Source organism: Petaurus breviceps, unplaced genomic scaffold, assembly GCF_028583685.1.
Source record: "Petaurus breviceps papuanus isolate PSGF00001 unplaced genomic scaffold, PetGlider_PUasm1.0 38, whole genome shotgun sequence".
NCBI classification, from domain to species: domain Eukaryota; kingdom Metazoa; phylum Chordata; class Mammalia; order Diprotodontia; family Petauridae; genus Petaurus; species Petaurus breviceps.
Genome location: NW_027186304.1, coordinates 30,232,265 through 30,247,480, shown reverse-complemented (window position 1 = coordinate 30,247,480; position 15,216 = coordinate 30,232,265). Strand labels below are relative to the sequence as shown.

The window sequence follows — 15,216 nt, the reverse complement described above, 5'->3', positions numbered from 1 at the left end:
CAATGCCAATTGTCCAGTTCCTCTTTCATTCTGGGTCAGGGATGACATTACAGAGCTAGTGAAAATATCCTGGTACAAATGTTAGCTAATAGAGATTTGGCTGCATCCTTAAGAATGTTAGTTACAATTTTTTCTTTTTCTTTTTCTTTTTTTTATTTTTTTTTTTGCTTTTTGGAGGGCAATTGGGTTTTAAGTAACTTGCCCAAGGTCACACGGCTAGGTTTTTTGTTTGTGTGTGTTAAGTGTCTGAGGCTTGATCAGAACTCAGGTCCTCCTGACTCCAGGGCCAGCATTCTACTCACTGCACCACCTAGCCACCCCAATTTTTTCTTTTTAAAGAAAAACGTGGCACCAAATGTGAAAAGCGAAAATTTGGATTGAAGTTTAGACGATTGTTCAGTTAATGAGCCCTCTTTGGGAATCTTCAGAAGCTTTGCTCCAAAGCTTTAATATTAGGATTGGAGAGGACTAGAAAAAGATGCACTAAATTGAAGCTGAGATGCTCCAAAATCTCCTTTCTCTCCATTTTGTCTAACTTCATGAATAGCACTGTTCACTACAAAGAGGTGAAGAGCCTACCTGAGCCTACCTATCTCACAGGGTTTCTGTGAGAAAAGAGCTCCATAAGCTTTAAATTCTGCATAAATGTTAGTTGTTATTATTTCAAACAACAGTTGCTCTGCTGGCTCCTCATCATATTCAGATGCTGCTAGACTAGACCAGGCAGATTGTGTGGACACTGGGCTGCTGCTGTTGCCTGACTGGGCAGTGTATTCTTCCATTGGGCAGAGGAAGACTGATGCCTCATAACCCTAGCTAAAAACTGTTTGGTTAAAGGCAGTATTTGTAGGAAAGGAAGCTAGTTATCCATGTTCCTTTTCCCTTCCACTCCTAGTGCCTTACAAGTAGGCAGAATAGGTTGATTGGTGTGATTTAATATAAGGCCCCTTGCCCCAAACTGTTTTGCACAAAAAAATGCATTTCCATCAATTACATAACCATCTGGATTAATAAGTAAATATAACAAATACAAAAGAACAGTTTGGGTGGAGTAAATTATCTTAATACCACTTTGCCTTAATCCAATTAAATCTATTTTAACCTCAAAAAAAAAAGAATGATATTTCATAATAGAAACCCTCTGCTTCCTAGTCATTGAAGGTTTATGGATACCCTGGACATTATCAAATGTCAGTGCTGGATGTAATGAAGTAAAAGAGGAGACAGAACACTAGAGAAGGGTATATGAATGACATTTTACATGGTAACTTGTATATGGCAGATAGGAGCTCTCTGCTCAGGTAAGCTGCTAATACTAAGTCAGAAGGAACTGTGATCTATTAGAGTGTCTGTAAGTTCCAAAGTAGAGGAAGGGATGAATAAGGTATAGGTGACTATGAGAAGACTTTCACGGTAATATAAAAGGGGTAGACCTGGAATCCAGACAAAGAAAGGACCATGTTCCTAAGGAACTAGGTTTCCTGGGAGAAAGGAAGGAAACAAACATTTATTGAGTACCTACTATATGGCTAGGCACCATGCTGAACACTTTACAAATATTCTCTTATTTAATTTTCATGACAATCCTGGGAGGCAGGGGAGAGAGAAATTATTCAGTTTGGTATTGGAGATAGAAAGATAAATAGTGAGCATGAAAGGGTAGTAATCCTAAGGCTAGGAGCAAGAGGTTGAGATGGGCAACAAAAAAGGAGTCAAAACAGAGTGTCTGGAGGAGACTGCTATCAGGCTAAAGTTTGTGCAAAGGTAATGGAATAACATGAAATGAAATATCTTCAATTTACCTTATTTGCATAGAATTTACACTAGAGATTTACTCTTATTCTAACAAAATAGCTTATATATTTTAAATGTTTGTGTATATGACATACAGTGGTGAACACTAGTGGTCTCCAGTGGAGTACCTGAGGGAACTCTCGTTGGTTTTGTTTGGTTTAGTACTTTTATCCACGATTTGGAGGAAGGCATTTGACAGGGATAGCTAATAAAGTGGATGACAGAATAAGGATTCAAAAAGATCTTTACAGTCTAAACTACTGGATTGAATCTAATGAGATGAGTTTTTTTTTTAAGCAATTGGGGTTAAGTAACTTGCTCAAGGTTACACAGCCAGTTATTTCTGGGTGTGGTGCTAAGTATCAGAACCCAGATTCAATCCCAGGTCATCCCAACACTGGGGCCGGTGCTCTTACTTGCTGAGCCACCTGGCCACCCCTTTTTTTTAATAGCACTTTTTTTTTGCTTTTTTGGAGGGCAATTGGGGTTGAGTAACTTGCCCAAGGTTTTTTTGGGGCATTTATTAATTTTTAAATTTAATTTAATTAAATTAATTAATTTTGGGGGGGGCTTTATTAATTTGTTTGTTTACTTTTAGTTTACAAGATCCAGTTCCACAATCCCTTGAGTTTCAAATTTTCTTCCCCTCCCTCTCCTCCCCCTTCCCCCCACAGCGGCATGCAATCAAGTATAAGACCTGCAAATACTTTCACATTAGACATTACTCAGGTTATAAAGAAGGATTGTAATGGATGGAATGAACACTGCGAAAGAGGAAGCAAAACCAAACAAGAAAAAAAAAAGAGCAGGTAGTTTGCTTCAATCTGCATTCAAACTCTGTTCTTTCTAGTTCTTTCTCTGAATGTAGACATCTCTCTCAGATGATAATTATCTTGAAGTAGGTGAAGGGAAGTATCATCATGTATATGACTTATTATGCTTTGCTCCAGAGGCAGAACTAGGAATAATGCTTAGAAGTTGCAGAAAAGCAAATTGAGTTAAGGAAAAACCTCCCAACATTTAGAGCTATTCAAAAGTTGGACAGGCTGCCTGAGGAGGCATTAGGTTCCCTGTCCTCCTCTTCTCCCTTCCTCTCACTTGAGGTCTTTAGGTGAAGACTGGAGGAAAGCTTGTGTTGGACTCCATGGCTTCTGAGGCTCTTTCCAACTGGGATATTCTATTACTGAGTACTGCAGTAGATTCCTAATTTGTTTCCCTGCCTCAGCTTTCTCTCCCCTCACACATCCTTCACACAGCTGCCAAAGTGAACTTCCTAAAGCACAAGACTGATCATATCACTTCATTAATCACAAAATTGCGGTGGTTCACTTTTATTGCTAGGACCAAATGTTTTGTATTTAAAGCTCTTCGTAATCTGTCTGTCTATACCTTAATCCTTATAGTGTATTCTACAACCCATCATTATTAGCCTACTTTCTGTTCTGTGCATTGATTATATTGTTATATACATTATATATGTACTTGCTAAATCCCAGAAACTACAGTAAAAGCTGGGGATACAAACACAAACAAAACAAAACGCTTCCTGCCCTCGAGGAGCTTACATTTTAATGGGGGGGACAACACGTACAAGATACATACATAATAGATTAAAGGAAACCGTAAAAGCAAAGCCACTAACAATTTAAAAGAACAGGAAATATCTGCAGAATATGGCATTGAGTCTTCTTCTTTTTTTTTTTTTTTGGCTTTTTTGGAGGGGAAAGGCAGGGCAATTGGGGTTAAGTGACTTGCCCAAGGTCACATGGCTAATTTTGTGTTAAGTGTCTGAGGTTGGATTTGAACTCAGATCCTCCTAACTCCAGGGCCAGTGCTCTATTCACGGCACCACCTAACTGCCCCTCTGTGGCATTGAGTCTTGAAGAAAACCTGAGGTTCTAAGAGACAGAGGTGGAGAGGAGATCATTCCAGGCATGGAGTATATTCTGAGCAAAGGTGGAGGAAAAGAAAGAGGGTGGGAAAGGACCTTAGAGACCCTCTAGTTCAACTCATTCAGTGTACAGATGGGTAAATTGAGACCCAGATAGATTAAATAACTTACGTAGGATCACACAGATAGTAAGCAGTAGGAGGGGATTTCAGCCCAGATTCTTTTCCTTCATCAGGATCAGAATAGATAAAAGAGTTCCCTCTTCTATTCTTAAGTTGTTCTAACCCTCCTTAGTTCTTTCTTGCTAGGTCTCCCCAGAGCTACAACTAGGAATTTTTGTGCCTTAAGGGGAGGGGTGAAGAGGCTGACCTGAGGTGCAGCTGCCTGTGGCAAGGAAGCATACATTAGGATGGTGGATGTTTTACTCATAGTGCAAGTCAGAACTTGATAGTTTTCACCCCTCAGTTCTAAGTCAGAACTGTTATCTTCTTGATAGATTGATTGGGAGAGTATTCCCACTGATCTTGCCATTTACAGAAATCTTTTACAAACCTCTCTTTTCTGGGCACATAGCTCTGATGAGCTGCCCCCCACCTCCCACCCACCTGTTACCCAGCTTTCCATTTTTTTCTCTTTTCCCCCCCCAGTAGCAATGCCAAGCAGTTTCAATCAGTTCACTGGGCAGTCTGACTTCTGTTTACTATTCTTTTGGCCACTTCCCATCTCTCCCTTTTGAAACTTTTCATTTCTATCCAAAGCAGATATATTTCAATTTATAAGCCCTCTCTTCTATCTTAGAGGCACAGACTGGGATTCTTCTTGCACATTGGACATTCATGCCTTTCAAGCAGTCTGAATCCAGTTATTCCTAGCTTCTTGTAAGAGTGATTTTTTAATTCCTAAATTGCATCACAATCATTCCTACCCTATAAAAATCAAGGTATTCCCGAATCTCACATATGTCACAATCAGAATCATGGAATTTCAGAGTCAGAAAAGGAATCTTTGGGGGAAAGACTTTTTTTCTATAGTTGCTATAGTATTGAGGGATGACTTTTTTTGAGGGGAACCATTTGAAATCATATGAATAAGATGCTTATTCTACTTATTATTAAGCTGTTATTTTTTGCTAGAAAAATAGAGGAAGAAGTCTTGGTTTATATCTGAGGAAAAAAATATGACACTTTCCCTTTATTTAAATTCTTCACCTTTTGCAGCAGATGGTACAGGGGCTGTAGCTAGAGTTGAATTGGAAACTTTGTCCATAAATTCCAAAACATGGATAATGTCTCTGGAGACTTAAACAGAAATATGAAGTTTCAACTGTGACTTCTAATTTTTTGGCTAATATCATGTGATATGTGCAACTTAACCAAATCGGGGGGGGGGGAGTAGGAGGCATTAGGATGAAGTATCAGGGAAAATAGAAAAGACATTTTACAAAACCTATGATCAAGATGGACAAAAAGCGGCACCCTCTCTTATCATTCACTCCCCCCCTTCTCTTTCTGGGAAAGAGAAGGGGCATGAGGAACAGCAGGTGGGTAGGAGGGAAAGCGTGGCATGTGAAGATCAGTAGAGGGTATGGCGTCTCAGAAGGGAGAAAGAGGAGAAACCCACACAAAGATGAGAAAAATGGGAACTCCAGCAAAAGGGCACATTTTCAGGTCCCTGAGAATTCAGTCTTCTCATTTCAAATCTTTATTAAAAACATTAGGAGAATCCAAAAGAATAAAGAACCTCTTTATCCACAAGTTTTGTCTTTTTTTTTTTTTTTGTCTCTTTCTCTTCCTCATTCTCTGCTTTCCCATTCCTCACAGAAGCATAAAAAGTCTGGGCTGGAAGACTCTTAGAGATCATTCCCTTCAACTTATTTCATTTTACAGATGGAGAAACTGAGGCTCAGAGAGATTGTTTATCTGTTTAAAAACATTATTAGTGGCTCTTCTTCAAATAACCTAGGATTTTATTGGTGTGAATACTCCTTTTCCTGATACTCATCACAAATATTTTAGTATCTGGTTTAATGATTTGCACTCATAAAATATGCAGATATATAGATACACATATACATACATACATGCATATATATATGTGTGTGTGTGTGTGTGTGTGTGTGTGTGTGTGTGTATCTGTGCATAAAATTACCTGGTAAGTATCCTTTTGGTTATGAGCCCTTTTCTGTGCTTAGGTTGGTCCTTAGGCTCATACTTTAGGTCTTTCCAATTTGGTAGGAGCTGCCAAAGTTTGTCATAGCCTTTGAGAATGCAAAGAATTCATGCTCTGATGAGGCTAATTGACTAATACTCTATTATAGCTGGAAGGAAATGTTGTAATCATTTAATATAGCCCTTTAATTTTATAGATGGTGAAACAAAAACCCAGAGTGCTATCATTAATCCAAGGGAAAAAAGATACTGGTGGTTTCTGGGCATGGATTAGAGCCTTAATGGACTTGAGAATTAAGTAGGACAAGTTTATTTCAACAATGCAGAGACTATTTGGAGGCGCATTGGTAAACTCTATATTATTCAAGGTCTCATTTCTCAGAGATACAGGCATAACTACCAATAAAGAAATAAAAAAAAGGTATGCTTACTTTCTGTCAAAGTCAGAAGAACTTTAAAAACCTAAGATGTTACAGAAAATGAAGCCACAGGAAATGTTTTCACTCCAGGGTTGTAGGACAGAGGAAGAAACAGTATAGATCTAAGTTCCTTGAGGGCAGGGTCTATTTCCCATTTGTATCTTTGTATATTCAGTGCCTAGTACTTAGTAGGTACTTAATGAACTTTTATTAAATTGAATTGAGGGGGAAGAATTCTAGACTGATTTGCTTAAGCTCTTAATTAAATCAGGAATTCCAGAGCTCTGATTTCATCCCAGTGGGAATTATTTCATGATAAGAAGATTCAATAAGCAGATTCAAGGAGCTGCCAGGGCCCCAAATATTCATCATCTGGTCACTACTCTTCTAAACACAACAGTGGTGACAAGCAGTGCCACTTTTGAGAGTTCATATCTTCAGTATAATTTACACTTAATTCTCATATACTTCTTATATATCTCCTAAACTTGTAAATGAATTGCAGTAGAAATAGTTAATATAACATCAAGGCCAATAGGTTACCTTAAGATTTTGATTTTGACTTCACAGTACTCCAATGACTTTTCACTTCTCTCTTCTATTAAAAAAATCGTTTTTGAAGGTAAATTTTGTATATAGTTTTTCAGGGTAATAATAGAGGAATGGCAACTTTGTACAATATAAGGACTTTAGCTCTGGAGTCAAAGGACTTGGATTTAAATCTTGCCTCTGATGCTTATTCTCTGTGTGACCTTGTTTTAAGTCACTTAACTTTCCTTTGTCTTCATTTCCTCATCTATAAAATAAGGAGGTTTGAATAGATGGCTTCTGAAGTCCCTTCTTGCTCTAAAATGATCCTTAAAGAAAAAGGAAAAAAAAACACATATATTCAAAAATATTGATAGCAGTTCTCTGTGGTGAAAAGAATTGGAAGTTAAGGGACTTTCCATCATCTGGGGAGTAGCTAAACAAAGTATGGCATATGAATGTAAGGGAATAATGTATACTATAAGAAATGATGACTGAGTCAGTATCAGCAAAATTTGGGAAGACATATAAACCAGGTGGAGAGAAAAAAAAACAAATTATATAATAATAATAATATGTTGTAAAGACGAATAACCTTGAAAGACTTAAAAAACCTGATCAATGCAGTAAGAGAAATTATTATTTCTCTCTCATATTAATAGCTTATTATTAAAATTGGGGGGGGACCCCAGCTTTTTTCCCCTGTCCAATGGCTGAAGGATAGGCCATATTGAAGATAGGATTAATATTCTCCTCATTTTGGGTATTGCTGCTCCACTCAAATATATCTTTTTTTTTTTTGGAGAGGGAAAGGCAAGGTAATTGGGGTTAAGTGACTTGCCCAAGGTCACACAGCTAGTAAGCGTTAAGTGTCTGAGGCTGGATTTGAACTCAGGTCCTCCTGACTCCAGGGCCAGTGTTCTATTCACTGAGCCACCTACCTGCTCCTAGACTTCTTATCTAAGGGGAAACTCCCTTCTGCTCAGACTTTGTACATAAATTTTCTTTGTAGTATGTAAATATGTAAGTGGTATTTAGTATTCTTTGTTGCAAATGACATAATCAAAGTTTGGGTCAAGTCCCTCATTGTAATATTCATTCTCTCATTAATTGTTAACCAATCAGAGTTAATTGCCCTTCTCAGGAGCATCCCTCTTTCAAAAGCCTGCTGCCAAGATTGTCTTTGGTCTAAGAGACAGATAGCCAAATGACCATCCTTTTATTAAAGTAGTGGCATTATTAATAAAGTGTTTAAATTACCCAGAAATTATGTCTCTCAAACCTTTTTAATCACCAGAGTAGTGACCAAACATGATTCTAGAGCACCAATGAGAAAGGCATGTTATCTACCTCCTAATGGAGAAGTGACTCAAGACATAGAATGAGACAGACATTTTTGGGCATGGTCAAAAAAGCAATTAGTTTTGCTTGACTAGTCATATTTGTTACAGATTTTTTTTTTAAAGCAATTGGGGTTAAGTAACTTGCTCAAGGTTACACTGTCAGTTATTTTGTGTGGGTGCCAAGTATCTGAGGCCAGAACTGATCCCGAGTCTCCCGATACCAGGGCCGGCCTTCTTACTCATTGTGCCACCTGGCCGCCCCTGTTACAGATTTTTTTTAATGGGGGGGTGGTGCAAGGGAAAGAAAATAAATGCGGTACTTGTTAATTGAAAAACAAAAGCTAATAGTCATAAAATAGTCCTAGTTATGGAAGAAATATTTTATTAGGCTTTTCAGTAGGCAGAGGTATGGGTATCATAGTCTAAAATATCTCTTTGGGTGGCTGAAATTCTTTTTTTTTTTTTTAAAGCAATTGGGGTTAAGTAACTTGCTCAAGGTTACCCGGCCAGTTATTTCTGGGTGTGGTGCTGAGTGTCTGAGCCCGGGATTCGATCTCCAGGTTGTCCCAACACTGGAACCGGTGCTCTTACTCGCTGAGCCACCTGGCCTCCCCTCAGGGTGGCTGAAATTCTAACATTAAAGGTTCATTTTTGGGGGGGAGTTCAAGAATTGCCTATTAAAATGGAAATACCTCATGCAAAAATTAATGCATTAAACCACTATCAGTTATTAAACAACTATCAGGGAATTAGTTGCCACATAATCAAGGTCCAATAAATATGTTTATTCTATAGCCTTTAGAAAATAGATAAAGAAAAAAGAAAGGGGCTAGGAAATGAAAAAAATCTAATGATACTCTCTCCTCAATATTTCTGATAGGAAATAGGAGTCAAAGACCTTAAAAGTTATCCCAATCCCACTTTAACTAATTTTAGTTATCATGGTTGAATAAACTCTGAGTCATTAAAGCTGTGAATTGTTGAGGAGGAAGAAGGAAAAAAAGTTGACTTAAATGTCAGATAAGTAGGAATATAAATATAGTCTTCTCTTTGGGGAAATGGTAATTCCTTAGTTATGGAGATCTTTTTCTCATGAGGTACTAACTACATCAAGCCTTTACAGGAATAATGATTTTTAGTCAAAACATCAGTAGGAAAGAAACCCTACAAAATTCATGATGGATTGTTCCATCTCAGAATTTTTATATCTGTAGAATGCACTTAATCATTGGTATACAGTTTTATTGTATTTTGTAATTTGCAAATTACAATTAGAAATGTTTGGTATATCACATAGGAGATATAAGTTGTATACCAAAAAACAAAAAATATTAAATGGTCCTGATCAAAACCATTTATGTAATTTTAGAGGCTAAGACCAGGAGTTAGGGGATAAGAGATAAAGTTCTAGCAAACAGGAACTTTATAAAAGAATGTTAGATTAGAAGCCAGGAGATCTATTTTGCAGATCTGGATCTCCCAGGAAATAACTGGGTGATCTTGAGCATCTCATGACTTACTAGGCTGGATCTCAATTTCCTTATATATAAAATGAGAGGGTTGGACTACAATGACAATGTGGTCTAGTAGAAAGAACCCTAAACTTAGATTCAGGAGAGAATCGGGTTTAAATTTAACCTCTTAATCTTTCTAACTGTGCTACCATGGACAGATCCCTTATCTTCTATCAGTCTGAGTTTCCTCTTCTATAATACGTTCTTTTCGGTTCACTGAGTTGCTTTTCTTGATGGACAATTCTCAGTACCTAGATCAATTTTGCTCTTATTTTGTGCCTCATGCTCTAGTCTAAAGGATTCACTGGAGCATTTGACCCAACAAAAACAACTGAGGACTGGTGCTTAATCTATATCAATTGAAATTCTGTTTTTCAAGACCTATCTCAAAAGCTACCTCATTCATAAAATTTTCCTTAATTCTGTCCCCTGCCTTAGTGGGAAACAATCTATTCATCCACCAAACATTTGTAGCATTTTATGTCTTCTAATGCACTTATTTTATCCTATTTTGTATTATATTTATTGGTCTCTTGCCTTATCTCCTTTGTTAGATTGTTATCCCTTTGAGAGCAGGGGCTAGGTCTCATTTGCTGTGCTTTTGATAGAGTAGATGCTTAATAATTTATTTTTTGGTTCTTAGATGTCAATGGGAGAATGTGAGCTTAGGGTTTAATAATGATAATAGTTGGCATTTATGTTGCTGCTTTTTGGTTTACAGAATACTTTGCCTTCATTATTTCATTTGATAGGAAAGGAAAGAATTCCAGATCTTAGAGTTCATTTAGTCCAACCATTGAAAAGCCTATGGTAGCTATGATTTGCTCAAAGCGTTCTCTCACCTCCTTTGTCTTGCTCTTGCTTTCTGGGGACAATAACTTGCTTTTTGTGTCTGAACCATTAGTGACTCTAATGGGAAAAATATTTTTAGCCAGAAAGAAGGGGAAGGTTTTCTGGTGGGAGCCTTTCGCATTTCTCATATCAGTTTATTTCAGCTGACCTAGACAGGGTAGGTAGCATCTGTTATTTGCATCTCCACCTAGGTGTGCTTATTCGAAAGGAATGGTTTGTGGGCATTTCTTGTTCAAGTGGCACTTGGCCTCCAGTGATAGGTGAGGAAGAAACTATAAGCCATGAGAATAGAAGAGAATCTTCCTTTTCTGTTATCTCCTTGTGAATGTCAGAGATGAAAAACATGCGACTAGGAAGACCTGAAGTCAGTTTCTTCTTTCTGTCCCCTGAAGAGGACTTTCCTGCCTATCTTTTAAAAAAATTAACCAGTACTGAGTTTTGCTTCTTAAATGGTTGCTTTGTTACAGCCTGCAGCTAGCTATTTTTTTTAAAAGCCTTTTCATCTAGTTCTCTTGTTTATTTTTCTTTTCTCTTGCTTTGGCCACTGGTCAAATTTTTATTAAAGTTTCTTCTCCAATGTACAGCATGATGTTTTCCCAAGATGCTGCATCAAAACCACTTTTCTGTGTAATTTTAAAAAATGCCACTTTTTGCAACATATTTTTCACATTATAATGGAAATTCTCCTCAGCACTCAGTGGATAATATTACATTCAACACTCAATCAAACTTCTGATTTAATCCCACCAAGTTTTCTTCTAAGTTAAATCAAGTCTTGCTTAGAATAATAGGATTTTGAATGGTTTCATTTTCACTATTGTACTCCATTTGTATCAAGTACAACTGACATAAGTGCCACTTGTAGCTGGATTTTTGAAAACCAAAAAACCCCCCAAACCAAACAAAACCAACCTTTTGAATACTCAAAAGTACATTTTCTGTCAAATGACAAACTTGAAGAACACATTTCAAGAACTTTCAAATCTCTTTCAAGTACCAAAAACAATGGCTACCTTATTTAAGATCCTCCTGAATAATCATACTTTTGTAATTAACTGAAATTCTCAAGGTATCTTGAAGATGCAGATTTAATGACTAGATTAATCTGGAAACTGGAAACATTTTGATTCTTTTGGTCACTTCGACATTTTATGTATTTTTGCAAGCACTTTTAAAAATTCAAGCCCTTTGAGACAGTATCCAGTCTACGTTTTTGAAATACACATCACTGTTCATGGAATCCATCCAGTCAGAGGCAGCAATGCATGGACATCGTAGCTTATCTTGTCCCTTCAAGAGGGAGAAGAAATAGAATAAATATCCAAATATGGGCCCTCATTTTCCCTTTATTATTTTTACCTCTGATAACAAAATACCTGATGGAAAAATTCAAGTCCTTCTTTCTGAATGCTAATGACTCAAAATACATTATCTAGATAGAACCTGCCCTTGAAGATACCAGGATAAACATGAAATCAGACCCAGGGAAAGGAAAAATGGGTAAGTACGTTACACTACCATTTAACATGCCATCACTTTCCCCATTTCTCCTTATTGCTTTTCTTTCCCTCCAAGAAGTTTGAATCCAGAATTCCCACAGCAGCTGGCACCATACAGACTTGTATGATGTGAGTTAAGGGTTATGTCATCTTACTTGAGTGTGGTGAGTTCTGTAAGCGATGGTTGTGTAGCCTTGAGATAGCTCTCTCTTCTGGCCGCAATCTTTGGGGAAGGCTTGGGACTGGTATCTGAGTCACCACTGTCTTCATCCCCCATTGCCTTGATGTAACTGCCACTGCGCATTCTCCGGCAAGGGATTTCATCGTCTTTGCCTCCACGAGGGGTATACCCAGTCCATTCATCTTGAGGAACCTAGTAAAACACAAATGAACACAATTTATCACTTATAAGGCTTTCTCTTATTAATTTTTTAGTTTTTTTTTAACTGAAGGAGAGGAGGAAAGACTTGTTTTTGGTAGGATTTATAGAGAGTTTTATCCTGGAGCACAAAGATTTGGGAGTGTTCAAACACCTAGAATATCTTAGCTATACCAGGTTTGATAAAAACTTCAAAGCACAAGCACATACATGCATGCATGTGCAAAAATTCTACAAGCCTTAGTTTTGAGATATCTAGTGTTTTAAAATTTTAAGCATATAATTTTGACTCAATCATATCACCTTATATCTATTTAACAAAAATCACAGGGGTGATGTAACATGTTCAGCACAGAAAATAAAGTAATTTCCTTGGATGGTGGTTACCTTTGGATTCTCTATGCATTTAGATTTAAGAGCCACTTAATAATTAAGAAGGTTTTCTATGGCATTTCCCTTGTCTAACTCCCCACTATATTAGTCTCTCTCTCTCTCTCTTTCCTTTTGCTATTAAACTTGAATTCAAATCCCACTTCTGATACCTATTACTTGTATGACCCTGGACAAGTCATTCCATCTACCTAGGCTTCATTTTCCTTTTCTGTAAAATAGCTGGAATGGTCAAGGGTAAGGAACCTGTGGCCTCATGGCCACCTCAAGGCCACATGTGGCCTTCTAGGTCCTTGGGTATGCCCTTTTGATTGAGTCCAAGTTTTACAGAGCAAATCCTTTTATTAAGGGGATTTGTTTTGTGAAATTTGGATTCAGTCAAAGGGCCACACCCAAGGACCTAGAGGGCCACATGTGACCTTAAGGTCACAGGTTCCCCACTCCTGTACTAGATAGTCTCTGAAGTCCCCCTCACCATCAAGTCCTATGGCCCCAAAGAGCCTGCAGTTGATTCCAGTTTCCACCATTTCCTATGCAACCATTCTCTGCCTAGCTCTCTGAATCCTTGTGTTCACCTCCATCACTTTAATGTAATGACTTTCTGGGAGGTCATCATTGAACTTCTTGACATACCCAATGGCCTAAGTTCTTAACTTTCTTTACTTCCTGGGAATTTGACATTGTTTTTTGAAATAAGCACTCAAGGATATTCTAATAAATATTTAACAACCGGCTTTCTCTAAAAAAAAAAGTGTATATGATACACTATTAAGTTTAATCTGTATTATTGTAATTTTGTTCAGTCTAGACAATCAACAAAATAATCATCTCTTGTAATCCGTGAGCCAGTTCCCACTGGCTCTAGCCTACCCCTTTACTGCTTTGAACACTTTTCATTCTTTGGTTGGCTTTCATGCCAAAGAATTTTTCTTTTTATGTTCCATTCTTTTTGGATTATTACTTCTTCCTCATTATCTTTGCTGACTATAGTTATTCTTCTCTTTTCCTAAATAGTGGGTGTCCCTCAAAGCTTTGTCCTTAGCCCACAGATTTTAAATGTCTAAAATTGTTTCTTTGCTGAACCTATTCACTATTCTGGTTTCTTTCACCTTCTCTCCTGAATTTACCCTGAAATCTACATAGAAACATTGACCAGAGTTATATAGGGGTTTAGTTGTTAACGGATTCAAACTCCTACTTAATACAGAAAGTCATACCACAACATCCTAGAGAGATGGTCATCCAAATGCTTAACACTTGCAATGATGGGAAATTCACATCCCATTCTATTTTTGGACAGTTTTGATTATCATAATATTTTTGCTTATGTTGGGTTGAAATTGCCTCCCTATAACTTCTACCCATTGGTTCTAAAGCTATATTCTCCAGTAGTGCACAGAATAAATTTCATATCCTTTCTATATCACAGCCCTTCAAATAATGTGAAGACAGTAATGCCACCATTAAATTTTATCTTTTCCATGTTAAATATCTTCAATTTCCTCAATAATACCTCATATAACATTTTTAGACCCTTTACCACCCATTATCTTGCTGTGGGTTTTACAGTTTGTCAATATACCACTTAACATAAGATATCTGGAATTAGAAAATATTGCAGCTGTCGTCAAGCCTGTGCAGAAGACAGTAGCTTTTCATATTGCCTGAGCTGGAAAATATACTAATAGTACCATTTAAAATGGCATTTTGGGCTAATCTTCAGATTTCATTGAACTAATAACACTAAACTCTTTTGCAGAGGGTTATAGATTTATAGCTGAAAGGGAATTAGCAATCATTGTGGTCCAACTTCCTCATTTTGTAGATGGGGAAACTGATGTCCAGAGAGGTCAAATGACTTGTACTGGGTAGTAAGTTACAGTATATTGAGGAGGATAGCTGTATATTAAGATCTAGAGGAGCCCAAATCTTCTAATAAAGCTCTAAAAGTATACCAGGAAGAGTGATAAAGACAATCCAATTATTTTGGAGCACAATCTGGAATTATGCCTAAAGAATTATTTAACTACCTATACCCTTTGACCCACCAATACCACTATTTGGTCTATTTCCAAAGATGAGTAGGGAAAAAAATTAAAGAATCTATATATTCTAAAATGTTTATAGCAGCTCTTTTTATGGTGGCAAAAACCTGGAAATCACAGGGATGTCCATCGATTGGGGAATCATTGAACAAGTTTTAGTATATGATTATAATAGAATACTCCAGTGCTATAAGAAATGATAAGCTCAATGATTTTAGAAAAAAAAATAAAAAAATAAAAAAGTCTTGCATGCAGTAATGGAGAGTGACATTAGCAGAACCAAGAGAACATTGTGTATAGTAACAGCAATATTGTTTTAAGAATGACTTTGAGTGAATAAGTTATTTTGTTTATTATATATACCCAAATTAACTACAAAGGACATCTGAAGACA

The 15,216-nt window shown here is 37.1% G+C and overlaps 1 protein-coding gene across 8 annotated transcripts in view; it reads right to left on the bottom strand.

The window, feature by feature from the left end:
* The window catches only part of DLGAP1 (DLG associated protein 1), a 1,177,715-nt gene that overhangs the window by 335,704 nt on the left and 826,795 nt on the right, over window positions 1-15,216 (bottom strand). For all 8 annotated transcript variants that reach the window (XM_069099693.1, XM_069099694.1, XM_069099695.1 and 5 more), the window contains one exon: window positions 12,164-12,381. In XM_069099693.1, coding sequence (XP_068955794.1) covers window positions 12,164-12,381 — 218 coding nt within the window. The remainder of the gene's footprint in view (window positions 1-12,163; window positions 12,382-15,216) is intronic.